We start from the raw sequence: 27,951 nt of genomic DNA on the forward strand, positions 1-27,951 counted from the left end.
AGGCAGTTGTGTCAACTGAGCATTTAAATAATCCTAACCACATTCATATACCTGTTCTTGTTAAAGCTTACATATACAGTGCATTCAGAAAATATGCACAACTTTGTTCACATTTTGTTATGTGGCAGCTGTACGCTAAAACTGTTTTCATTCATAAAATTTCCCTCATCAAGTAAGCTCAGAATGGCAAAGTGAAAACAGGATTTTACACATTTTGCAAATCTATTAGAAATAAAGAAACTAAATTTTATAACTTTGGCAAGGAACTACGGTGTGCATCATCAAACCCTTTATACAGTATTTTTTTATTTAAAAGTGAAATGTGCTATACGGTATTACTGCGGTGGGCTGGCGCCCTGCCCGAGGTTTGTTACCTGCCTTGTGCCCTGTGTTGGCTGGGATTGGCTTCAGCAGACCCCCATGACCCTAGGATATAGCAGGTTGGATAATGCATGGATGGATGGATGGATGTGCTATATTAAAATGTCCATGGACAGTTTCCCTGGAGCTGTTGTATCCCAGCTTTTCTCCTAAATGACTCATAGAATTCCGTCCTCTACTTTTTTGTTTTGTAATGTCATCTGATAGTATCTACATAGGCAGTGCATTTCATTTTGTTATTTAGAAGTGCATTTTAAGGCGCATAAACACACATGTGATCTGGAAACCTGATAAAAGTATTGGATATATGTTTATGGATAGTTTTACAGTATGTATGTTTTATTGTATAGCACAGTAAAGTATTTAAGTCCAGTACTTTGTGTGGCTTGTATGGTTTCTAAAATGAAACATTTGAAAAGAATCGATGTTTTGCTTCAGTGATTTACCTTACTGGTCTTACGGTCTCACTTACAGAGGGCACTCTCTCTGCCTCCTCACTCACACCACAACATGTAGCACTACTGCTAGTGCTGGGCCATGGTGTCATCCTTTCCTTTGTGGAAAAACAGTGTTTTAGCAGGTAAATCTTGTGTTTGAATATATGGTAGGTGAAATTATAATTATGGGGGAAAACAAATAATAAAATCTGATTTGTAAAACTGGTAAAATGTGCCACATTCAACAGCAAATCTGTGTGCATTTTTTTTTAAAACTAAACATTCAAATATATTTATTTTTAATTACATGGATCACTCATGAGAAGTCGGATGGAGCAACAAAAAAGCTAAAAGAAACCTATTGGTTGCTCTTTCACACACAGACAAAAAAAAAAAGAGCTTTTTATTTTAATGCCTTCTTTAGCCTGCCAGGGCTAAAGCAGAATATGCTATCACTAGACCTGAATGCTGATGAAACCATCTGCTAAGGTGATGCTTATCCTGCAATTCATTTTAAATGCGTAGGTAAAATGCATTAATATCTACTAATAACCATGCCATGTAATTAGAAAAATGTAATTTATGTAATGGTGCTGACATCTAACCATTATAATATGATTCCACAGTTAATATTCAGTGCACTTGTTTAAATTCAGTTTTCTCCTTTGTACTAGAGTGGAAGTTAGCAACAGCAGATGTTAGATGCCATAACTTCCTAAAATCCTGAGTGGAACCCTTGAAAAAACATTCAGTACTTATTATTACTGTAGCTGAGCTTAAGCTACCGCAACACAATATACAGTGCATTTGTGCTAGTACATCTATGTGTATTTATATCAATGTGTGCATAGTTTGTTTTTGCTTTGTGTGTTTTTTTTTTTTCTTTTCTAAACTTTGTAACAATCTAAGGTACATTTAGTGTTTCCCAGCTATTTATATTAAAGTTCCTTTTCAGATTTAACTTTATGCAAACTTGACCGTATACTATATGTGTGGCTCTTTAAAGAGTAGCTTGAAGAACACATGTATACAAAAAGATGAGAATGTGGTCTAATTCAGCTAGTGTAGTTGTATTCCTCCAATAGTACACTCATACACATTAAGTGTGATGTTTTGAACACTTCTTTGAGCATATTTTATCAGCATGTACCTGGGACTTTGGTGGGATTACTTAGTCTTTGTACGCTGTCTATGATTTCAAATGTTTTACTGTTTGTATATAATCAGATTGCTGTGGCTTAGAGTGATTCCTTTGTAAAGTCCACCAGACACATGGGTTTCTATAGTCTTGCTTCTGAGGGCCTCCACATGTTCAGTGAATCTTAGCATATGTTACCACACTTCTGTAACGTTATGGCCCAGTTAACATCATGTTCTCAAAAATGATGGGCTCTTCAACTTATGTGATTTGAAGTAAACTTATAATCAGTTCAGAAGATGGAAAAAAAAAAACAGTGGTCTACTTGGTTTGGTGTATAAACATAATCTTTTTGTTTTCAATGTCTTTTTTTATATAATTTTCTCTAAATAATACATAAGAAGTGCTGATATGTGGTATTTTATGTAGAAAAATAAAGATTTGTCTTAAATAAAAAGAGAAAATTGCAGTAAAATTTCAAGGGATACAGACTGGGGTGGAAAATTTCCAAACCCTTAACAGAAAAAACATGTTGGTCCAGGTAGAAAGCTCATTTTATCCATATTAAATGTTTGTGCTTTTTTCTGATATTTTACATGCCTGTGATCAAATCCACTTTTCTAATGTAGCATCAACAGTAATTGTTTAGATCAGTGTGAATTTGAAATCACTGCATAACATAAATTAACAAACAACAAGGATACTTCAGATTCAGTGTGTAACCAGAGTTGGAAAAATGGAAATGTGATATTGTGATTTATGAGCATTGAGCATGCATACATACATACATCAATTTATCCATAAATACTAGGAGATTCACTCGAAAGAGGCCCTGATTATTCAAATTTGTAACTCCCGTTAGGATGAAGCAATCTGAACCAAAAAAATACACCATAAGCCTTGAGGTATGTGTAATCGATTGCATTACATGCGATGCTGGAAGTGGTTTCCATTTTCTGCCAGACACATTTCGACACTGCACTCCATGATCCTGAACGTATCAGCAAGCGTCTCGCGTTTGGGCGACAGCAGCAATTTCGCTTTGGAAGTTTTCCTTCAAATCTTCCACAGTGTAGGGCTTGTTCTGATAGACTTTCACTTTGAGCATACCCCAAAGGAAGAAGTCTGGTGGTGTCAGATCCAGCGACCGTGGTGGCCAAAGCCCCTTTGAAATTACCCTGTTGCAGAAGAAGGACTCAGTTTCTGCCATGCTTCTTGTCGATGTGTGACATGTTGCTCCATCTTGCTGACATTGCTTAAACAAATTGGTGACCCCATAAGTTTGGTTCATGAAGACGCGCTGCTCAGTACTGTACACCACCATCCTGATGAGAAGTTGAGCGACTGAGTAAAGGGGTACGGGCACTATGCACTCAGACGTTACAAATGGAGGTTAAACATTGCAACGGCTATCCAGCACCTTAACCTCATTGCTCCGACGCAGGTACGGATCCCGGCTTGTGTGAAGCTCTACTGTATACAGTGCATCCGGAAAGTATTCACAGCGCATCACTTTTTCCACATTTTGTTATGTTACAGCCTTATTCCAAAACAGATTAAATTCATTTTTTTCCTCAGAATTCTACACACAACACCCCATAATGACAACATGAAAAAAGTTTACTTGAGGTTTTGCAAATTTATTAAAAATAAAAAAATTGAGAAAGCACATGTACATAAGTATTCACAGCCTTTGCCATGAAGCTCAAAATTGAGCTCAGGTGCCTCCTGTTTCCCCTGATCATCTTTGAGATGTTTCTGCAGCTTAATTGGAGTCCACCTGTGGTAAATTCAGTTGATTGGACATGATTTTGAAAGGCACACACCGGTCTATATAAGGTCCCACAGTTGACAGTTCATGTCAGAGCACAAACCAAGCATGCAGTCAAAGGAATTGTCTGTAGACCTCCGAGACAGGATTGTCTCGAGGCACAATTCTGGGGAAGGTTACAGAAAAATTTCTGCTGCTTTGAAGGTCCCAATGAGCACAGTGGCCTCCATCATCAGTAAGTGGAAGAAGTTCGAAACCACCAGGACTCTTCCTAGAGCTGGCCGGCCATCTAAACTGAGCGATCGGGGGCCTTAGTCAGGGATTATTTTGTCAGAACTCCAGAGGTCCTCTGTGGAGAGAGGAGAACCTTCCAGAAAGACAACCATCTCTGCAGCAATCCACAAATCAGGCCTGTATGGTAGAGTGGCCAGACAGAAGCCACTCGTTAGTAAAAGGCACATGGCAGCCTGCCTGGAGTTTGCCAAAAGGCACCTGAAGGACTCTCAGACCATGAGAAACAAAATTCTCTGGTCTGATGAGACAAAGATTGAACTCTTTGGTGTGAATGCCTGGCATCACGTTTGGAGGAAACCAGGCACCGCTCATCACCAGGCCAATACCGTCCCTACAGTGAAGCATGGTGGTGGCAGCAACATGCTGTGTGGATGTTTTTCAGCGGCAGGAACTGGGAGACTAGTCAGGATAAAGGGAAAGATGACTGCAGCAATGTACAGAGACATCCTGGATGAAAACCTGCTCCAGAGCGCTCTTGACCTCAGACTGGGGCGACGGTTCATCTTTCAGCAGGACAACAACCCATAGCACAGAGCCAAGATATCAAAGGAGTGGCTTCAGGACAACTCTGTGAATGTCCTTTGAATCTAATTGAACATCTCTGGAGAGATCTTAAAATGTCTGTGCATCAACGCTTCCCATCCAACCTGATGGAGCTTGAGAGGTGCTGCAAAGAGGAATTGGCGAAACTGGCCAAGGATAGGTGTACCAAGCTTGTGGCATCATATTCAAAAAGACTTGAGGCTGTAATTGCTGCCAAAGGTGCATCGACAAAGTATTGAGCAAAGGCTATGAATACTTATGTACATGTGATTTCTTAGATTTTTTTATTTTTAATACATTTGCAAAAACCTCAAGTAAACTCTTGTCACGTTGTCATTATGGGGTGTTGTGTGTAGAATTCTGAGAAAAAAATGAATTTAATCCATTTTGGAATAAGGCTGTAACATAACAAAATGTGGAAAAAGTGATGTGCTGTGAATATTTTTCGGATGCACTGTATATTGAGGAGCACATTGCACATTGTTTCATTCAGATTGCTTTGTCCTAGCGGGGGTTATTACAAAATATTCAGGGCCTCTTTCAAGTGAATCTCCCTGTACATTTTCTAATTAAAGAAAGCAAAAAAAATCCTTCCAGGCAGGTGTGAAGGTTAGTGATTCGATTAGGTGCACTGTTCCAGTTTGACAGAGGAAGGCAGAATGGTCTAAAGGAGGCTAATACGTATATAGCATTGGTCAGTCGATCCTGCAAATAGCTTACTAAATGTGCTAAGTTGGTACTACTCCATACATAATATTGGTCAGTAGAAAGTATAGGTTGTGAGATATGACCGACCAATACCCCATGCCTCTAGATGGAGCCCTTCCGGCAACATGGAGGTGCCACGAATTCCAACAGGGCATCATGGATATTGGAGTATTCCGTCACAGCCCTGCTGGATACCATGGGGGCCGCAAGGGGATGCTACAGAGAGGCTCAGAGACTCTTATGTTCCCTATAACCCGGAAGTACGTCCTGGTCACTGGGACAGAGGAAATTACGTACTTCCGGGATGAATAAGAAGAGCTTTTGATCTGAGCCGGAGGTACTGGGGAGTCGCATGGACTGAGGGTTCAGAAGCACTTCCGGGTCATGGATGATAAGAGCAGAGAGGCTTAGATGTTACACTTCTTCCTGGATTTACATTGTATGTTCAACTAGATTGTTTCCACTGATACATAAAATTAATTGAAAAGTGCAGAACAAGTAAACATTCTGTATCAGCATTTTGTTTTTTAAGTAAGTGTCACCAACCTTTCATAAAATTACAGAGGCAGTGCAAGTCAAATGAGATGCCCAAATCAATGAGAAGATAAAAATTCTATGCATATGAGATTAAAAATACTGGAAAACCTGTAGTATCTGCATCTAAATGCCTCAGGGATAGGGTGTTGGTTGGAGTTTGTTTCTTTCAGTTCAAGCATATCAAACCAGTTTAATTCCATCGATCCATCCATTATTAAACCCGGTATATCCTAACTACAGGGTCACGGGGGTCTGCTGGAGCCAATCGCAGCCAACACAGGGCGCAAGGCAGGAAACAAACCCTGGGCAGGGCGCCAGCCCACTGCAGAGCACGCACACACACCAAGCACACACTAGGGACAATTTTTAGAATCGCTATTGCACCTAACCTGCATGTCTTTGGACTGTAGGAGGAAACCAGAGCACCCAAAGGAAACCCACGTAGATACGGGGAGAACATGCAAACTCCACGCAGGGAGGACCTAGGAAGCAAACCCAGGTCTCCTAATTGTGAGGCAGCATGCTACCCACTGCTCCACCGTGCCGCCCCAGTTTAATTTCATAAAATGTAACTGATTCTTACAAAACTAAATTCCAATTATAATTCTATCACTGCATAGTGCATAAATGAGGGATAATCGGTATACCTGTGTAACTAGCCGTTGCCCGTTCTGTGGCTGGATCTCACGTTTCACTTACTTCTCTCCATGAGATTAAAATCTGTAAAATTTAGAAATGAAAGGGTGGATGCATTTTGTAAGATTTATTTTGATAAATATGAATTATAACAATATTAGATAGGGCTGTTGAGTATTGAGCCTTGTGGAACTTGGTGCAGATCTTACCTGGCAAATGAGAGAAAAGCCTTGTGTGGTAGTTAAACCAAAAGGATCGAATGACATGTGGTTTGTGCTTTGTGTTTGTGTGTATGTGTGTGTTTTTCCCTCTTTTAAAAAAACAAGTAATATTTTTATAGATTTGCAGGCTGCTTTTGATGCATTTACTGTACATCTTCTTTATGAAACTAAAACACTAAAGTTGTTACCACTAATGAGTGATCTAAATCTTTTCCTTTCAAACTGAATGTGAAATAGGTTTAGGTTTTTTTTTCTCTTTTTCACTGAAGGAACCTCCATTGCGTATCAAATTATTCTGTTGTCATGGTATTTAAGTGTGCTTGCTTTGTGTTTCCACCACATGCATTTTTATTTCTTTTTCACTTTAGGTATTGGGTCGAATTCCTTTTTTTTTCTTTTTCAGCCATTGACACCTTTTTTGTTTTTTCTCCAAAAAAAATTGAAATAGTTCTGGCACCCGGTGACTCTCTTTCTAAGCCAGAATTGCTAAATGATTTGAGTTGCATTAATGATGGATAAAAAGATTTTCATTGACGTTCACTTTCCTATTAAACATCACTTAAAATGTGTCATATGAATGGGGATGCCTTTCTTGATAAAGAGGCTTGTTGCCTGGGTTACCTTCTCTTATTTATTTGCACAAAAGATTACTGTGTTTTTTTTTTTTTAGTTAGTTTCCCGATGAAAAAGCCTTGGTTTGTAATATTCATTATGTTGCAGATTGTTGGGTTTCATTTTGTGCCTCTTTCATAATTTGATTTTTGATTAAGGCATTTTGGCAGCACTGCAAAGAACGAACTATAACACTATAATCACATTTTCAAGCATTTGTGATGATGCAGGTGAGACTAAGATACAGAGAAAAATCTTACCCTCCTGGGAATTTTAATCTTTCATTAAGTGGATTTATTTGTCTATGAGCCGGTTTTGATGACTACAATCCACGTAAGCCAAATCTATGAAATAGATTGATAAAGTGTTACCTGTTATCCTCTGTAAAGATTTTAAAATAAATGGATTTGTTAGTAATTGAATGAAAAGCATGCAGATTTGTTTTTCCTGTTCAGCACTATCACCCCAAGGCATTCACTTGCGTATTCTTTGTTATTGGCACCAGTATTCTGTTCTTCATCCTTTTTCTGGATCCATGCGTTTCCAGTTATGAGGTTGCAGATAGTCTATAGTGTGATCCATGAAGAATCATTTTCAACTAAGGAATTCACAGCATATGGAGTACCAGTCTGTTACTGGGTACACTACACACACGCAATAAACCTAATATGCATACGAGGTGTGGCAGAAAAGTAATGAGACTGATTTTTTATTTACCAAAGTTTTTATTTTTTTCAAACATCAATGTTATCCCCTTCAAAGTAGTTCCCTTGGGCAGCTACACACCGATGGAGACGTTGTTCCCACTGTTGGTAGCAGCGCTGGAAGTCTTTAACCGGTATGGTCTTCAGCATGTCCGTTACACTCTTTTGGATGTTTTCTAAAGTCCAGAAATGACGTCCTTTGAGGACATTTTTCAGTTTAGGAAAAAGGAAAAAGTCACACGGACTGAGGTCAGGTGAATAAGGGGGCTGGGGAACCACAGGAATGCCTTTTGAGGTCAAAAATTCTGTTATGGAGAGGGCAGTTTTTCTGCACCATTTTGGCACAGACCTTTCACATGTGCAAATGTTCAGTCAAAATTTGATGAACGGTAAATCTGTTCAAATTTAATTGTTCACTCAACATTCTTAATTTAAACGACGGTCTGATCTCACAAGTGTGTTCACACGTTCGATGTTTTCATTGGTTTTCGAAGTTGAAGTCCTCCCTGAACGGTGTTCATCTTCAACGTGTTTTCTGCCTTCCAAAAATGATTTGTGCCAGCGAAAACCTTGAGCTTGGAATAAAGAATGTTCCCCATAGGCCTGTTTTAACTTTTCAAAGTCACACTTGCCGATTCTCCAAGCTTAACACAAAATTTAATGGCACAACGTTGCTCCAAATTCCGCTGTTCCATTTTGCGTGGCGCACAACCAAAAACACAACTTCGCTAATAGCAGTCACAAAAATCACGTATTTAACAGAAGGAGTTGAAACTCGCACTGAGCTATGGAAGGGTACTGATACACGTGGTCTATCAAGGACAACAGCGCAGCGTTGCCAGATCGCTTGCAGTGTTGCCAGTCTCATTACTTTTCTGCCACACCTTGTATATTTAGCATGTGTGTGAAAACTGAAGAGTACAGAGTAGACCCAACTCTGAGAACTCTGCTCAGATGGTGACTGGGTCAGAGGTTGAATCCAGGTCCCAGGAGCTATAATGACACAGCAGTAACCACTGTGCCATGGTGTTTTTAACTGCAAAATCAATAAATCTGTTTTGTGTATTGTGTGTTTCAGGGTGAGCACTGTGTCAAAGCTATTACATACTGGGATTTTTTTCAGCTCATGTAATTCTTTTACCGAATGTTTAAAATTAGGCTTTCTCAGATTACAATACACATTTAATAATACAGCACAATGTTACATGATACTCTCAGCTTGCCATTCTTGTAATAGTGAAAAATACCAAGATAATTCAGGTTATTAAGAAGAAGTGTGCTGTTTGAACAACTAACAATGTTTGACAAACAAAGGAATAAAAAAACAAAATTGGGTACCAAACCAATCAAAAGCCTGCTGCCTTCGTTTTATGGACTACACCCCAGCACCCATACTGATCAGAGCTCCAGACCTCCCCTGGTGCTAAAAAGGTGGGGCTAGCAAGAAGAGTTAAGGTTATTGTGAGAGATTGACAGGAGCAGTGATTGAAAACCTCACACCGAGAATTGGAGGCCACATCTAAAATATGGCCAAACAGGAATTGGTAAGGCCAATTTATGCTTGCTATGTATGTGAACCTGCACGTGTGTGCAAAGGGAAAACTATGTCATTTTCATGCCAATCTGGACAGTCTGGAGAGCTGCCTATATACCTCTGTGAGGACTTGTGCTAAAAACAACACATGTCGTCATATACCTCCCAAACATCAATGCATATGTGCACACTGTGTGACAACTGCATAATCAAGTGTAGCATGAAGTGATAACCATCTCATTTGCACATATTTGTTGGTTTGTGTGTTTCATGTCTGCTGAAGCATGTCAGAGCTCTAAGCCAAGATACACCATAAAGGACTTGCTGAAAGTGAATGGGGTGGGCCCCATGCATATTGAGATTACAGTGACATGTAATAAACATAACTTCCAAATCAATAGGAAGTAGTCTATAGTATCTTTCTGAGATTGGTGGAAAGATATTGTTAACTGTAAGGGGGCAAGATGAAGCAACATAATTTTGGTAATGTAATGGAGGTCTTTAGCAGCAATTAGTTGAGTGCAGAGACACCATTTAGCATCTCGGAGTAGGCTATTAAGTCAAAAATATACTTTTTCCTGCACACACCCAACTTCTTCTGTATATGTTTTGGATTCCTTAACTATATGGGGGTATTTTTTTGTTTTAAAGAGCAAGGGACAAAATCACACAATACTCCTAAAGGCACACTAATACTTCTACATTAATATCCGTGGTTCATGTTTCTATTCACCTAAATGTCTGTAATCCATTTTAGGTAGACTGCCAGTGAACCAGTGACACTTTATAATTTTGTTCCTTATGCACTGGGCCACACTGATTACAGCATTCTTAGTCTTTAATGTTTCAATTTTTCTCTGAAACTCTCCCAATGTTAGTAGTAACGCATAACAACATACAGTATGTACCCACTCCATATTTTCCCTAAAATATTATTTTCCTGTTGTCCTTGTTAGGAAAAAAATAGCAAGAATGATTGAAAATTGTATTGTTTCAACATGTGTTGTAGGTGAATGGATATTTGCTCAAGTTGCTTTACCAGTATAGGATTGTGATATGCTATCTATCTATATATTTATTTATTTAAAGAGCTTCTCGTAAAAGCCAAATATGTATCTACCAGTAACGGCGCACTGCACGTTACTTGTCTTGAGCATTCATAGTTTTCATAATCTTTCTCTGTGCGTTTAGCATTCGTTGATGTGCTTGCTGCTTCCTGAACAACTCTTCTTTTCTCTGCCCTAGTGGCCTGCTTCTTCTCTTTTTTGTCGGCATGTTTTCATGTTAAAACAGAGTAAGTCAGTGTTTGTGTTGCAGTTACTTACAGTAGTATCTTTTCCTTAATATTTTACTTGAGCTGGCACTTAAGTCTTCAATCTGCCTCAAGAATGATTTAAGATATGAAGAGGTAGGGGAAGTGACTACGTATGCATGGACCTCACGACCGCCCTGCTGGCCGCCACTGCCGAGAGTCGATTCTACAATAACATAAAATAAAACTTAAAAGGGGAATAAACTTGGAGGTGAATCATTACCCCGAAAGCGGGTAGAAGACGTCACATAGTTAAACGGATTGCGAGCTACAAGTGATTTAAAATCCTGGACAGACAAACAAACAGCCACGGTAGCATATTATATAAAGAAGATAAAGTGGCCTTAAAATTGACCAAATGTCAATCCCATGTCAGTTTTACAATTTGCAGCAGGGACAGGCTTTGCCTTCCAGTAATCCTAAAGTGTGTTTGTAAACGGTGGTTAAAAAGTGAAATTGGCCATATATCCACTGCTTGGTTTATCAGTTACTGAATTCACATGTCTTTAAGTAATTGCTTTTTTTAATTGATTTTTAAACTTAATCACCTCCAAATCAAGTCTGTCAAGAATGATATGGTTGTATACATTAAATTAACAATGCAGGTCTGAGTTGAGGAAGAGCACAATATTTCAGCTTTATGGAGGTGAATTTAGATCTGCAGTTGGTAGGATACCACTTGCTAAAATGTATCAATAAAGCCTATAAATACAGTGGATTTAATATATTCTTCTGAATGAGTACAAGAATCTTAACAAAAAGACAGCTGAGCATTTAGCACTGCAGCGCAGACATACATGTGTCCTTCAGATTATCACCCTCCTTGTCAGCCTCTACTACTACTCAACCTTCCAATGTCTGTCTATCTATCTATCTATCTATCTATCTATCTATCTATCTATCTATGGTGTTTTGGGCTCAAAGTGGGAAGCTAAACTTGGAGAAGATGCCTGCCTGTGGCATGGCACACTTTTGCTCATATTCGCAAAGTCTTAATTTGGGAAGACCAGTCAATTTAACAGGAATTGTTTGGATTGTGGAAGTACCTATTTATCCATTATATGTACCTGCTTTTTTCCAGTTCAGGGTTGTGAAATAGGAACCAGTTCTGCACTAGGTGCTATTTCACTTCAGGGCACACTCGTGCATAAACTCACATTCACTCACACCAGACTAATTCCCCATTTGCCCATCTGTTCTATACCATTTAAGGTCACATTTCCACATAAACTCACACCAGACTAATTCTCCTGTTACACTAACACACACCCATCTTTGAGATATGGACTGAAATTGAGAATAATCGTAAAAAACACCAGGAAGACATGAAAATCCATCCATCCATTTACCAACCCGCTGAATCCGAACACAGGGTCACGGGGGTCTGCTGGAGCCAATCCCAGCCAACACAGGGCACAAGGCAGGAACCAATCCCGGGCAGGGTGCCAACCCACCGCAAGACACACACAAACACACCCACACACCAAGCACACACTAGGGCCAATTTAGAATCACCAATCCACCATGTCTTTGGGCTGTGGGAGGAAACCGGAACGCCCGGAGGAAACCCACGCAGACACGGGGAGAACATGCAAACTCCATGCAGGGAGGACCTGGGAAGTGAACCTGGGTCTCCTAACTGCGAGGCTGCAGCGCTACCACTGCGCCACTGTGCTGCCCAGACATGAAAATTTGGGATTGAATTCCCACTGCACATATGGAATTAGCATAATCTTCTGAGGAGCAGCAGTAACCACTGTACCACTATGTCACTGTAGAGGTAATGTAAATTAATTAAAAAAAACAATATTGCACTGAGTAATTTTTATATATTTTAGTGGTTAGTTTGCAAATAGGTGTTTACAACCAGTCAGAGTTAATAAGCTTATGAGTGGACGTTTTTCAGCAAAATGGGAAAAAAAATGATATTAATGCCCAGTTCCAGTATTATAGTTTTTAGACACTGGCTCCTTTTTTTGCCTTTCCAGTCCAGAGGGAATGCATATGCTGCAAGTGGAACTGGTGAGTTGATGCAATGTGACCTTCAGAAAATCTATTAAGAAGAACAAATCAAGGCTCATAAATCATTAGTGTGGCATAAAAGCCTGAAAGCAGCTATATTATTTATGCATAAGGTGACATGATTCATAATTATTTTAATTTAAAGCATGAATGGCCACCAGAGAGATGACTCCCTCCTGCCAGGAGCTGAATTCGTCCTATCTGTGTGGCTGGAGCTGTGTCCAGTAGCAGTATTTTAGATTTTCTGCCTTTTTTTCCCATAGCAGTATTCTTGATGAACACAATCTCTTTCCATGTACAGCATAGCACAATATCATAAGGTGTGCAGGTTCTACAGCAGTTAGAATATAAGCCTGAGAAGTGGCTTTTTCAGAATTGTATAGCGAGTCAGAGATATGGTTTGAATCTGCATTCTCAGCATTGGCAGTTTAGCTCTTTTTCCATTCAGTCATACATTGTGCAGAACAAAGGTCTCAATCACTACACCATGCTAAAAAGTACATAGTGCAGATGGCTAAATTTACCTGCATAATTTCAATAAAAAAACATTTTAATTACCCCTTTTAAATTTGTTTGCTTGGGAAAGAATAAACCTGTCTCATTCATAGCATTTTATTCTGCATACATGACTTGCTTGATAACTTTATATCTGTTCAAATAGTCCCTAAATAATGAACAAGAAGTTGAAAACTAAGGTGAAATGGATTAAAAAAAAACATTTTTTGTACAAAAGGACCCAAACAAATCCCCAGACATGTATAGCAACTAAAGTGAATACCCCTATGTCATTCAACAGCCAAGTTCAAGAAGTACTTGGAGAAGTCCACAATCAAAGTTAGATGAACTGGTCTGCTCTGGTTTCATACTTTCCACTATTCTCAATTTGCTACTCTCTTTGTGGAGGTTGCACATCCCCTCTCTCTTTCTTTTTTTATTTTTTTATTTGCAGATTAATTGAATTACCACTGCATTAGTGATCTGTTATTCCATCTTGAACCTGCTTTGTTTCTTATGTCACTGGTATAGATCGTGGCTCCCTGCAACCATGTACTGGCCTCAGTTTGTCAGGAAAATACGTTGATGGATTGATTTTTGGGAGCATTCTGGTTTAGAGCTTTATTGGGTATACATGTCCAGTTTCTGTGCATTTAAATTGGAATATTGTCGCCCATTCTTATTTACAGATTTACTCAAACTCTGTTAAGCTGAATAGACAGCTTAAATGAAGTATTGTCTTCAAGTCTTTTGAATAGGTTTTTGTAAAATTCTAGGGGCAGGGGTGGGGTTGATTTGTTTTTGATCTTATGTTTGTAAAAATTGATTTATTTGTATGGAATGTTGTGTGATTTCAATAAAATCAAAAAAAAAATTCTAGGGGCATTCATGGGCATCTTTCCAGTTATAGTGAAGATGTTCCAGAATTGCTTTGGCTGTTTACTTAGTTATTTTGCTTTTTAATTTAAATTGTTCCTGTAGTATCATTCCTTTTGTAGTATCGAGTCAGGTTGTCCTTGAAAGTATTTGTTTTTACATTTTAGACTGATGCCCTGTGGACACTATTTATAACCACCAGAACCAGCATTGTATTTTTTAAAATGTATAAAAGAAAAACATACTTAAGAACACAATTTCCCATGGCAAAATAACTGTGAATAAGTATCTTTAACTTGAACAATATTGAATTTAACCTTTCAGGGTCTGTCATGTCTGAATTATTGTTTTTGCTTTGTTAGTTCAGTCCTAACAAATACCCTACTTCATTTACTTTAAACGTATCCCATTGACATAATGCTACTGCCCTAACTGTAGAATGGTCTTACACGATTAATGAGTTCTGCTTAGTTTGCTCCACCATAGTGCTTTGGGTGCCGGCCAACTGTTTAAGCTTTTTTTTTCTTCTGAGCTGATACATTTTGCACTATATGGTGTTTCCTGAGATATGGGTATTATTAGGGACAGTGTGTCTGATGTAATTAAAAAGTTTAATTGGTGAGTTTTGAAATGGATACTTTCTAAAAGAGTGAGCTGGAAGGAGGGTGGATTTGTTAAATTCAGCATTAACTTGTTTTACTTTCTTTTACAGATCCCTTAGAAGCAGTGCTTGGACGGCATGCAAAGTTGTGAAATATCTTCAGAGAGTACTGATGATCCCCTTAGTAGTGGCTTACAGCGAAATCGACAGCCTCGAATAGTAGTGATTGGCGCTGGCCTAGCAGGTCTTGCAGCTACCAAAACCCTCCTAGAAAACGGTTTCACCGATGTCACTATCTTAGAGGCGTCTGACCGAGTTGGAGGAAGAGTTCAAAGTGTAAAGCTTGGTGAGTAAACTCCATCAATGTGAAAGGAGTACTACACTAAAAAAGAAAGAAAGTGTTTTTAATCTGTTACAGTGTGTCTTCATTTCAGGCAAATGTAAATATTTTGCGGGGTGTGATTCTTTTCTCTACCTCTGTAGATAAAACTGTGTCAGAAATGAAAACTTAACAACAGTAACAACAACAACATTTATTTATATAGCACATTCTAATACAGATGATGTAGCTCAAAGTGCTTTACAAAAATAAGATTAGGCAATACTAATTAATCAAAAACTCAGAATCAGTGTCTCCTTGATCAGACAGTTAACTTCGTAAGCTGGAATGTTAAAGGCCTGAATCACGAATTAAAGAGAAAGAAAATACTCTCTCACCTAACAGGTCTAAATGCTAAAATAGTATTTTTACAGGAAACCCACTTACTAAGCAAGGATCAGTTCCGGCTACAAAAAGACTGGACTGGCCAAATGTTCCATTCTAGTTTTACGAAGAAAACTAGAGGGGTGGGAATTCTCATACATAGAACAGTACCATTTGTAGCATCAGATGTAGTATTGGATCCTGAAGGGAGATATGTAATGGACATGGGAGACTTATCTAACTGTAAAATGATTTTGATAAATGTCTATGCACCTAATGTTGATGATAAGGAATTTATACAAAATTTATTTGCATCCATTCCCAATCTGAACACTCATAAACTTATAATGGCTGGGGACTTTAATTGTGTTTAAAATCCACTTTTAGATCAGACTTCCTCCACAGGGGAACAGCAACTAACACCGCAAAGATAATTACAAAGTTTATAACTGATCACAACTTATCAGATCCCTGGAGGTTTTTAAACCCAAATTCAAGAACATATTCTTTCTACTCACCAGTACATCATTGCTACTCAAGGATTGATTACTTCTTTATAGACAATAACTTCTTGCCTAAGATTAAATCTTGTAAATACGATGCTATTGTTATTTCGGACCATGCACCTATGATCTTGGAGCTGAAATTACTAAGCCCCATACACTCACCCCAAGATGGCCTCAACCCTTCTATTAGCTGACGAGAATTGTACTGAATTTATATCCAAACAAATCAAATTCTTTCTAGAGACAAATACATCCCCGAGATCTCTGCAGGAATACTCTGGGAAACTCTTAAGGCCTTCTTAAGAGGACAGATTATCTCATATCTTTCCCACAGAAATAAATCCGAGCGAAGAAAGTAGCAGAGATAAAAGCAAATTACTAAAATAGATGAAGAACATGCCAGACTACCAAGCGAGACTCTACATAGAGGAGGCAGGCTCTACATTCAGAATTAAACCTCTTGACAACTAAAGAAACTGAACAACTAATTTACAAATCCAGACATCATTATATGAACATGGGGAGAAAGCTAATAAGCTTTTAGCTCAACAAATTCACAAGCAAGAAGTGCGCAACGCAATCTCGGTAATCACTAACACGAACGGAGATAAAATCATGAACACAAAAATATAATGCACACTTTCAGAGACTACTATAAATCCCTATATACTACTGAGTTTAAAGAAGACAATATACAATCTAATGCATTTCTGGATACATTACAGATACCACAAATAGACGCTTTTAGTGTGGAGGAACTTGATAAACCTCTGGCATTATCAGAATTACTAGATGCTATAAAGTCACTCCAAGGTGGAAAAGCAGCAGGCCCTGATGGCTACCCTGCAGAGTTTTACAAGAAATTCTCCGCTCAGCTAGCTTCCCTCCTATTAGCAACATTTACAGAAGCCAGAGATAACCAATCTCTTCCACAAACCTTTAGCCAAGCACTAATCACTGTCTTTCCAAAACAAAATAAGGACTTATTACAATGTGCATCATACAGACCAATTTCACTTCTGAATAACGACGTTAAAATACTCTCTAAAATCATAGCTAGAAGGATGGAGAAAGTGCTCCCTCGTAATATCACAAGACCAAACTGGATTTATTAGGGGCCGACACTTATCTTCAAATCTTCGACGCCTGTTTAATGTAATATACTCACCAACTAAATCAAACACCCCAGAAATATTATTATCATTGGATGCAGAAAAAGCATTCGACATGATTGAATGGAAATACCTTTTACTATTTGGAGAAGTTTGGGTTTGGCCCAACATTTGTGCATGGATTAAATTACTGTATACTAACCCAGAAGCTTCAGTTTGCATCAATAACATTTGCTCAGACTACTTTAAACTAGAGCGTGGCACTAGACAAGGATGCCCTTGTCACTGCTGCTGTTTGCAATTGCCATTGAACCACTGGCAATACATTGTCGAAATACTGATCAGATAAAGGGGATTAGCAGAGAAGGACTGGAACAGAAAATCTCATTATATGCAGATGATATGGTACTGTATATTTTGGACCCAGAAAATTCTGTGCCTGCAGTCTTAGCAGCACTCACAGAATTTCAAAAGATCTCTGGTCTCAGAATTAATCTGAATAAAAGTGTACTCTTTCCAGTGAATTCTCAAGCATATAATATTAGATTAGACACCCTACCTTTTATCATTGCAGAACAGTTTAAATACCTAGGGGTAAACATCACAAGTAAACATAAAGCTCTTTATCAACAAAATTTAGCCTGCATGGAAAAAATTAAACAAGACTTGCATAGATGGTCAACTCTTCATCTCACTCTAGCTGGAAGAATTAACACTGTTAAGATGAATATTCTTCCTAAGCTCCTTTTTTTATTTCAAAACATCCCAATATACATTAATAAATCATTCTTTAAGCAATTAGATTCTACAATAACCTCATTTATTTGGAATTCAAAACATCCACGCATCAAAAGAGCGACCCTACAAAGACAAAAGGCAGAAGGCTGCATGGCTCTACCTAACTTCCAGTTTTATTACTGGGTGGCAAATATACAGGCGATAAGAACCTGGACACAAATAGAAGAACATACACAGGCTTGGACCGCAATAGAAGTAAAATCCTGCAGTACTTCTTTGTATTCCTTGCTCTGTGCTCCAATAAACACACGTTATCGGCAATACACTACCAATCCCAATCTCAAGGAATTAGACTCCATCTCTACAATATATAAAATCATTTTACAATCCCTTCCTTTCAAAGATCCAAGAGGACACTGGGAAAAAGATCTCTCAATTAATATATCAGAAAAGGAGTGGAAAGTAGCAATGCAGAGAATTCACTCGAGCTCCATATGCGCAAAGCATACAATTATACAACTTAAAATTATATATCGAGCACATCTGTCTCGACTAAAACTCTCCAAAATGTTTCCAGGACATGATCCAACCTGCGAACGTTGCAACCAAGCCCCAGCCTCACTGGGTCACATGTTCTGGGCCTGCACCAAATTAACATTATTCTGGACAAAAATTTTTAATTACCTTTCAGACAGCCTTGGACTCACAATCCCTCCTAACCCATTAATGGCTGTGTTTGGGGTTCTTCCAGAGGGGTTTAAAGAGGAGAAAGACAAACAAATTGTGATTGCATTCACTACACTCTTGGCACGCAGACTTATTCTGATAAACTGGAAGAACCCAAACTCTCCTCTTTAAAGTCAGTGGGAAACCTGATGTGTTATATTATTTGAAATTGGAAAAAATCAAATACTCAGTTAGAGGATCCGTACAGACTTTTTTCAGAACATGGCAGGATCTAATCAGTAATATTTTAAAATAAGTTCATAAAGCACAGAGAATTTATTAATTTAGGTATGTTTACAAGCCTTAAATTTTACACCATTTGGCTTGCTCTCTCTCTCAGGGGTGGGGATCGATCTGTTCTTAACTCAATTCTTCTTTTTGTAAAAACTTGATTGGTTTGTATGGATTGTAATAAAATTAATTAAAAAAAAACAAAGAATAAAGTAAGATCTGGTGGCTAGGAGGACAGAAAAACAAAGAAAAAATCAGCAGAGGGCTGAAGAAAAAAAACAAGATCTGCAGGGGTTTCAAGGCCATGAGACCCCCCAGTCCCCACTGGGCATTCTGCCTAACTACTCTAACTAACTCTGTACACTAAAACTCTAATTCTGACTTAACCACAACATATGTTTCAGTGCATTTTTGTTTTTATTCCTACAGTAGATTAACTTAGTAGATTTTTCATTATGAGGAGACAGTTGTATTAAAAATAGCAATTGCGCACCAAACAAGAATGTTAACTGTAGCAAATTATTTTGGTCTAAAAGGAGCCTGTATTTTATCCATTTGGCAAGGTAGCAGTTAAATGAATTACGTCAAGCGGTCTCTAGATTCATATATATTTATATCTGAAGGCAAGCACACTTGAAAAATTCATTAAGGTAACAGAGCACCAGCAGTTTGCTCACAAATCCCTTTTTAATGGGGGCACACTCAGTGTTGTGTTTGTTATCCTGGCGATTTATCAAAAAATGGTTAAATGATCCAGTTTCCAAGAAGACACACTGGGTACCCAATCTTTGCATTGCAAAAGGGATAAAGTTAGAAAATGAAGCCCAAAGGGGTGGAGTGGTGGCTCTGAGGCTAAGGATCTGCGCTGGTATCCTAAAGGTTGCCAGTTCGAATCCCCGTCACTGCCAACAGAGATCCTACTCTGCTGGGCCCTTGAGCAAGGCCCTTAACCTTCAATTGCTCCAGGGGCTCTGTACAATGGCTAACCCTGTGCTCTAACTCCAAGGGGTATGCGAAAACATACAAATTCCTAATATGAGAAATTATATAAGGCAAAATAAATAAAGAAAAAATGAGAGCTTTGTGAAATACATACTGCTCACTGCATTTTAGTGAGTGCACTAATACAACATTAGTGTGAAGGAAGAATATTCTATTCTTTATTAGTGAGAAGTCAAGTAAAATTACACCTTTTATTGGCTAACTAAAAAGATTACAATATGCAAGCTTTCGAGGCAACTCAGTTCTTCTTCAGGCAAGCATAATGGCTAACACAGTACAAAATCCTAGTACTACGTGATATTTATTTAGAAGACTATGAGAATAGGGGAACCAGGTTCTTACATCGTGATATCCTCTCTTCACACTCGGTGCTTTAAAACAATAAATACAAATTATTAATTAAGGAAACAAGAAAAAAACAACAGCTACTTTTTTTCCTCAAAGTTCAGCTTTCAGGTTGATGAATGAGTTTGTATTCAACTGTGATGGACAGCATTCTCTTGTCTTTGTGTTATAATAAACATATAGTCTCTGGCTGCAAGTGAAGAATAAATTGGGTTCAGACAATTGATGGAAAGGTACAAATAATGCGTAATAGGGAACTTTGTTAAAGAGTATTGTAGGTGAAGGTAAATTTATTGGAATATTGCATTGAATAATGTAATTTAGTCAGTTTAATTGGGAGCAATGATGGGCAACTTAACTTAAAGATATGAAAGTATCTACAGTGCATCCGGAAAGTATTCACAGCGCATCACATTTTCCACATTTTGTTATGTTACAGCCTTATTCCAAAATGGATTAAATTCATTTTTTTCCTCAGAATTCTACACACAACACCCCATAATGACAATGTGAAAAAGTTTACTTGAGGTTTTTGCAAATGAATTAAAAACTAGCAAAATATCCGCGCTTCGCAGCGGAGAAGTAGTGTGTTAAAGAAGTAATGAAAAAGAAGAGGAAACATTTTAATAATAACCAATCAATCAATCAATCAACATTTATTTATATAGCACATATTCGTACAAAAAAATGTAGCTCGAAGTGCTTTACAAAATGAACAGAAAAATAGAAGACACAATAAAAAATAAACATAAGTCAACATTAATTAATTAAAAAAAACTCCAAAAGCTGGAGAAAAAAAATAAAATCTGTAGGGGTTCCAGACCACGAGACCGCCCAGTCCCCTCTGGGCAATCTACTATATAATATAATAATATAATAATAATAATAATAATAATAATAATAATAATAATAATATATAATAATATCACGTAACATGATTGACAATGTAATTGTGTTGTCATTGTCATGAGTGTTGCTGGCATATATATATATATATATATATATATATATACAAACACCCACACACACATATAAACATATAGATATATAGATTGTCGGGGAGCACCTGGAGCTCATCCGGGTGCGAATAAAAGGGACCGCCTCTCTCCAGTCGACAGCAAGAGTCGGGTGGAAGAGGACGGAGCTCGGAGGAGAGGCGGTCAGAAGGACTGAGTAAAGGCATTGTTGTGCGACCAGGACTGTAAGGGGCGATTGGTGCTGCGGCACTGGGTTAGTGCACTTATTTGTAAAATATAGTATTGTAAATAAACACGTGTGTGGTGAACCAACATGTCTGCCTGTCTGTGTCCGGGCTGTACCCCACAACATATATATACATATACATATCTACATATATGCTTTATATACACACATATATATATATATATATATATATATATATATATATATATATATATCTACAAATCTAATATATATATATATATTAGGGGTGGGACTCGATTAAAAAAAATTAATCTAATTAATTAGAGGTTGTGTAATTAATTACTCTTGATTAATCGTATGTAATCACACATAAAAATTTGCCCCAAATGTTTTTTTTTTTTAATTTAAAATGTTTTAGTGGGCGACAGAATCAAATAATAGACATGGACATGAATATTGTAAACTCAAGCTCTTTTAATTTCTGAAAAAAAAATGCTTTTAAACTGCATTTCAATTCAAAACAGAAACAAAAATATCATCCCTGGCTAAAATTGGGCAGACTTAAAAATAAAGTAGTATTTTAAGTACATTTTCAGAATGGTATTGTCTTTAAATAATAATAACCAAAATTTCAACATAAAGTGCAGTTTTTCTTCTTAAAAAAATAAGTCAGAAACATAAAAGGTAATTTGACCAGCTTCATCTTTAAACTCTGAGTAACCTTAGCCAAAATTATTTTGTGCATTAGGCTAAAACAGTGTGATCATTGAACATTTTGTAATTAGATGTAATTAGAATTACTAACGGTCACGGAATTCCAATGATTCCCAGTAAGAGCCACAAAGTCCGCTTTCTGTAATGCATCTAATTTTGCTCGCTTTTCAGTGTGCACAAAACCATGCTTTTATCAAGGCTTCCATCGTGTAGTCTTTTGAAATGAAATTTGCCTCCGATCAGTCTTAGGAACGTGCTTTATTCCGACTCTAACATTTTTGTAGCTCTGATGTGTGCATCAATGTCATCGATGTACCAGGATATCATGCATTGACAAAAGTTCCCTTTTGCTTGGAATTGAAAGTGTGATTAAATGCGTTATTTTTTTTAGCGCGTTATGGAGTACATGCATCGAAGCTTCTCATCTGTGCTTGTGCTAAGAAAAGGAAACATTTTAAAAGTAACGTAACATGATTCTATGTTAACCGCATATTTTTTCATACGTCTCAAACCAAGGGGATGCGAAGGTAAAATGAATCGGCAAGCGCGCGTACATACTCAGTGCATCCCCTCTCGGGAATCGAACCTCGGATGTCGGCGCTAGAGGCGAAGCCTCTACCATTGCGCAATGGCGTGTGGCTTGTCTATTTGAGAGAATGTAGATCGTGGTATATATATACATATATATCTATACTAATAAAAAGCAAAGCCCTCACTGACTGACTCACTGACTCATCACTATTTCTCCAACTTCCCGTATAGGTAGAAGGCTAAAATTTGGCAGGCTCATTCCTTACAGCTTCCTTACAAAAGTTGGGCAGGTTTCATTTCAAAATTCTACGCGTAATGGTCATAACTGGAAGCTATTTTTCTGCATATACTGTAATGGAGTTGAGCTCGAAAGCCATGGGGGGCGGAGTTTCGTGTGACATCATCACGCCTCCCACGTAATCACGCAGTACGTAGAAAACTAGGAAGAGCTCCAAAAACCGCTGAAGAAAACATACATTATATAATTAAGAAGGCAGCGAAACAATTAGAAGCGAGCGAGTGACATATAAAACCATATTCGGCAGCTCACGTGAACTGACGCAGTGCGCAGACAAAAAGCAACAGTTCCAAAGAGTGCTGAACAAAAACCGAATTACACTGCTGCGCTCAAATAGACAAACCACACGCCGTGGCGCAATAGTAGAGGCTTCGTCTCTAGCGCCGTCGTCCGAGGTACAATTCCCAAGAGGGGATGCACTGAGTATGTACGCGCGCTTCACGATTCATTTTAGTCTCGCATCCCCTTGGTTTGAGACGTATGAAAAAATATGCGGTTAACGCAGAAAGACAGATCACCAATTGAAGCTTTATGAATAATGGATACTTTATTCACGATCAATGATTGTTTTGGTACTCAGTGTATTCATTAGATGAACAGTAAAAAAGTAAGAGCAAGGGGAGGGTAACTTATTGAGGCACGCAGGCACAACCACAATAGCACGTGGGCTTGATGTACTGTAGTGCGCGTCAACTCGATCTGAACTGCGCAATCACATTTGAAAAAATATATCTTTTCAAGTTCTATTTAGTCCATATGTGTCAAACTCAAGACCCGCATGCCACATCCGGCCCGGCATGTAATTATATCCGGCCCGCGAGATCAATTTATATATTATTGTTATTAATGGCCCGGAGATATGAAGCGCTGGTAACACAATAAACTACAGATCCCATAATGCAGCGCTTCAGCTGCCTTGCCGAACACTTACCGCGTTAATCAAGTCTAGCTTATGATGCTGCAAGTTATTGCGAAGCTAGCCCACACGATGCCAAAGAGAAAAGGTGAGTCTGAACATAGAGCCTTTAAAAACCGATGAGAGGCTGAGTATATGTTTACTGACATTGCCGGTAAACCCGTGTGTCTCATTTGTGGAGCTAATGTGGCTGTAATTACAGAATTTAATCTAAGACGGCACTATGAGACAAAACATCAACAATGCACAAGATACAGAAAGCAGAAGAGTTAAAGAAGAATCTGACACTTCAGCAGACGTTTTTACCCGTGCAAAATCACAAAGTGATTTCCCACTTTCCCTGTTGCCAAGTAATGTTGAACCAAGTCGGCACTACGGTGTTCCCAAATACGCACTTTGCTGATAAACTGAGCGCACTGAGTTCGCACGGCGCTTTGGTGGCTTTGAAGAACAAAAAAAGAATTTTGAGTTGTTTCGCAACCCATTTGCCATCGATGTAGAAACTGCACCTGTGCAGATTCAGATGGAGGTGATTGAGCTGCAGTGTAATGGCACACTGAAGGTAAAGAACGATACTGCACGGCCCGCACAGTTTATTCACTCCATTCCCGCAAAAATGCTCCAGCTCCGTCTACATGCGGCTCGAACCTTGTGCATGTTTGGTACCACATATCTGTGTGAGAAGCTCTTCTCAGTCATGAAGACTAACAAAACAGCACACAGGAGTCGCCTCACTGATGAGCACCTGCAGTCCATCCTGAGAATCTCCACAACACAGAACCTCACACCAAACATAAACGAACTTGTTGCCAAAAAAAGATGCCAGGCGTCCAGCTCTGATAAAATGACATAAGAGCAAAGACAACTGAATGATTTGATTTGTTATTGCTGAAAAGAACAAATTTTATTCATATTTCCAGGTTTTGTTATGCACCATGTTCATATTTGAATTTGTATAATTTTGACAGGATATATTTTTATGGAGAGCAAAATCTTTTAGGATATTTAAAATTTAAGTTTATTTTTTATATAAAATTACATAAGAGTAAAGAAATTTGAATGTTTGTTCTTTTAACGTTTACTTGTATAATTTAGACAGGATATATTTTTATGGAGAGCAAAATATTATAAGTTATTTAAGGTTTGAGTTGATTTATTCTGGAATATTCTGTCAACTAAATAAAAATTCCTTCTATTTAAAATTTAAATAGAATTTGAACAGATACGTTCATAATATAGAAGTTCATAATATCCAGGCAGAGCGTGGAGGTAAGAGCGGGAGTCATCCGTTTTAACAAACAGCGTATTGCACTGACATGAAATAGCCTGCCCATTTAATTATTTAGGAATGGATAAATAAATTAAGATTTTGTACAAATAATGTTTTTCATTTTTCTTCCTTCATGGATTCTGGCACCCCCAGCAACAGTTGCTCGCACCCCAAAGACTGTATGTATATATATATATATATATATATATATATATACTGTATATATATATTGTAATAAATAAAGAGTCTTTCAAAATAGAAAAAGATTTGGGGATCGTCCCCATATATTGTCGTCCAGACAAAGGGAAAATACGGTTGATTCAAAATGACTTTTCAGTGCAGAATGAATGAATAACTGTAACAAAATGGCGTTTAAATAACAGATGGGATGATGGGAGAGGAAATGGTTGGCAGGAAGTGAGGATTGGAGGCGGGACCACGGAACCAACGTCATCGTGAGTAGACAGGAGTAGTTGAGTGTGGAACCAGAAGTGACGTCATTGGATGGGAACCGGAAGTGACGTCATCGTGGCCATTTTGGAACTGAAAATGGATGGGTTTATTTTTCTTCCAGTTTTCTGTAGGTAGAAAGAGATTCGGGTAAGTACCACGTGATAAACCCTTGTCTTGCGAGATTTCACTCACCTTTGGGCTCTTTGACTGCCTCCAACTCGCACATGTGTGACAATATATATATATATGTGTGTGTGTGTGTATGTAGATATGTATGTATATATATGTTTATATATATGTGTGTGTGTATATGTAGATATGTATGTATATATATATGTGTGTGTGTGTGTGTATATGTAGATATGTATGTATATATATGTTTATATATATGTGTGTGTATGTATATGTATGTGTGTATATGTAGATACATTCACATATATATACATATATATATATATATATATATATATATATATGTGAACTTTGCCCGACACAGACAGGCGGACATGTTGTCTTAAAACCACCACACGCTTATTAAACACAATATTTTACAATAAAGGTCACAAAGACCCAGTCCAATGGTCACACAGACCTTAATCACGTGCACAAAACCCCCAAATCACACACAAAGTCCTGGCCACAATGCCTTTCTTCGGGCCGCCTCCACTCTCTCCTGCCTCGTCCTTCTTCCACACGACTCTAGCCTCGAATGAATGGAGACGGCCCCTTTTATAGAGGACCCGGATGAGTCCCAGGTGTTCCCGCAATCTTCTTCTGGCCACGCCCCAGTGTGGCGGAAGTGCCGCTGTCCTCCCGGCTGCTCTCCGGGCGCCGTCATAAATCTTCCCCAAGGCACTGGGGCGCCTCCTGGCGGTGACCACGGGCCCCTACAGGGAAAGGCTTCCATGCTCTTGACCCGTGGCCCCCAAAGCAACCCGGAAGGCAAACCCCACGTGATCCAGGCAGGGCTCTGACCCTCTTCCGGTCCCTCCTGGCGTCCCGGCCGGGTCATGGCCCCTGGCATCCCTGACAATATATATGTGTGTGTGTGTGTGTATGTATGTGTATATATATGTATGTGTAAATATATATATATATATATATATATATACCGTATTTACTCCTATACCACGCGCACATTTTCTCCCGAAAATGAGCGTTAGAAGATCAGGTGCACGTCATACACGAGGAATACGGTAGTTTGGCGTTGTCATTCAGCATGGATAGCAGCAAGCGTTTACGCTCCTTCACGGCGGAAGAGAAACTAAAACTGATTTTGGAAGCAGAGAACATAAGAAAAAAGCCGCAGGTCGCATGTACGATGTTCCAGGGTCATGTGTTCGAGATTGGCGACAGAAGAAAGAAAAACTTTCGTCTTGCAACATAAACAGACGGGCATTTCGCGGAAAACGTGCCCAGTTCCCACAAGTTGAAGTTGCACTCACTGATTACATTCAAGGCAGGCGTCAGCTTGGATATGCAGTTTCTACGGAAATGATTCAGGTGAAAGCTCGTGATATAGCAAAAGAACATGGAATACCAATCACTCAGTTCAAAGCAAGCCGCGGATGGGTAACGCGCTTCATGAGAAGGAATGGCTTATCAATAAGATGCCGCACGAGCATTTTGCAGCGTCTACCAGATGCATATGAAGAAAAGCTACTAGCTTTCCAAAAGTACGTTATTCAGTTGAGGCAGCAGAAAATGTATTTAATGGGGCAAATCGGTAATGCTGATCAAATGCCAGTTTATTTTGAGAACCCCTCAAACACTACTGTTAATCCAGTCGGAGACAAGAGTGTCCCAGTACACACGGGAGGCAGGGAGAAGCAGCGGTGTACAGTGATGTTGACAATTCTTGCAGATGGAAAGAAACTACCGCCGTACGTAATATTTAAAAGGAAGACCTTGCCGAAAAATGAGAAGTTTCCTCCTGGGATCATTGTCAGAGCTCAACAAAAGGGTTGGATGGATAATGATCTCGTAATCGATTGGCTGAAATGTGTGTGGCAACGTCGGCCGGGCAGTCTCCTGAAAATGCCAAACATGTTAGTCATGGACAGCTTTCGTGGCCATTTAACTAAAGGTGTTAAAGAAAAACTGAAAGATGTGAAAACAAATCAAGTGATAATTCCTGGAGGCATGACTTCGCTCCTCCAACCTCTAGATGTCTGCATTAATTGACCGTTTAAGGCTCATGTATCTAGAATGTACACCGATTGGGCTGCAACAGCGGTACACGTAAACAACGGCAACTGGCAAAATGAAAGCCCCAACATTGGCGCAGATGTGTGGCTGGATCATCGCTGCTTAGAAGCTTATTCCAGAGGATTTGATTGTGAAAAGCTTCAAAAAGTGCAGCATATCCAACAGCATCGATGGAAGCAAAGACGGCACCTTATGGGTAAGCAAAGACGACA

At 38.6% G+C, this 27,951-nt stretch overlaps 1 protein-coding gene across 2 annotated transcripts in view; it reads left to right on the top strand.

The window, feature by feature from the left end:
* Window positions 1-27,951, top strand: part of smox (spermine oxidase) — a 126,854-nt gene that overhangs the window by 83,401 nt on the left and 15,502 nt on the right. For both annotated transcript variants that reach the window (XM_039751818.1, XM_039751819.1), the window contains exon 2: window positions 14,934-15,168. In XM_039751818.1, coding sequence (XP_039607752.1) covers window positions 14,961-15,168 — 208 coding nt within the window. In that variant the 5' untranslated portion in view covers window positions 14,934-14,960. The remainder of the gene's footprint in view (window positions 1-14,933; window positions 15,169-27,951) is intronic.

This window comes from Polypterus senegalus, chromosome 4, assembly GCF_016835505.1.
Source record: "Polypterus senegalus isolate Bchr_013 chromosome 4, ASM1683550v1, whole genome shotgun sequence".
In the NCBI taxonomy this organism is placed as follows: Eukaryota; Metazoa; Chordata; class Cladistia; order Polypteriformes; family Polypteridae; genus Polypterus; species Polypterus senegalus.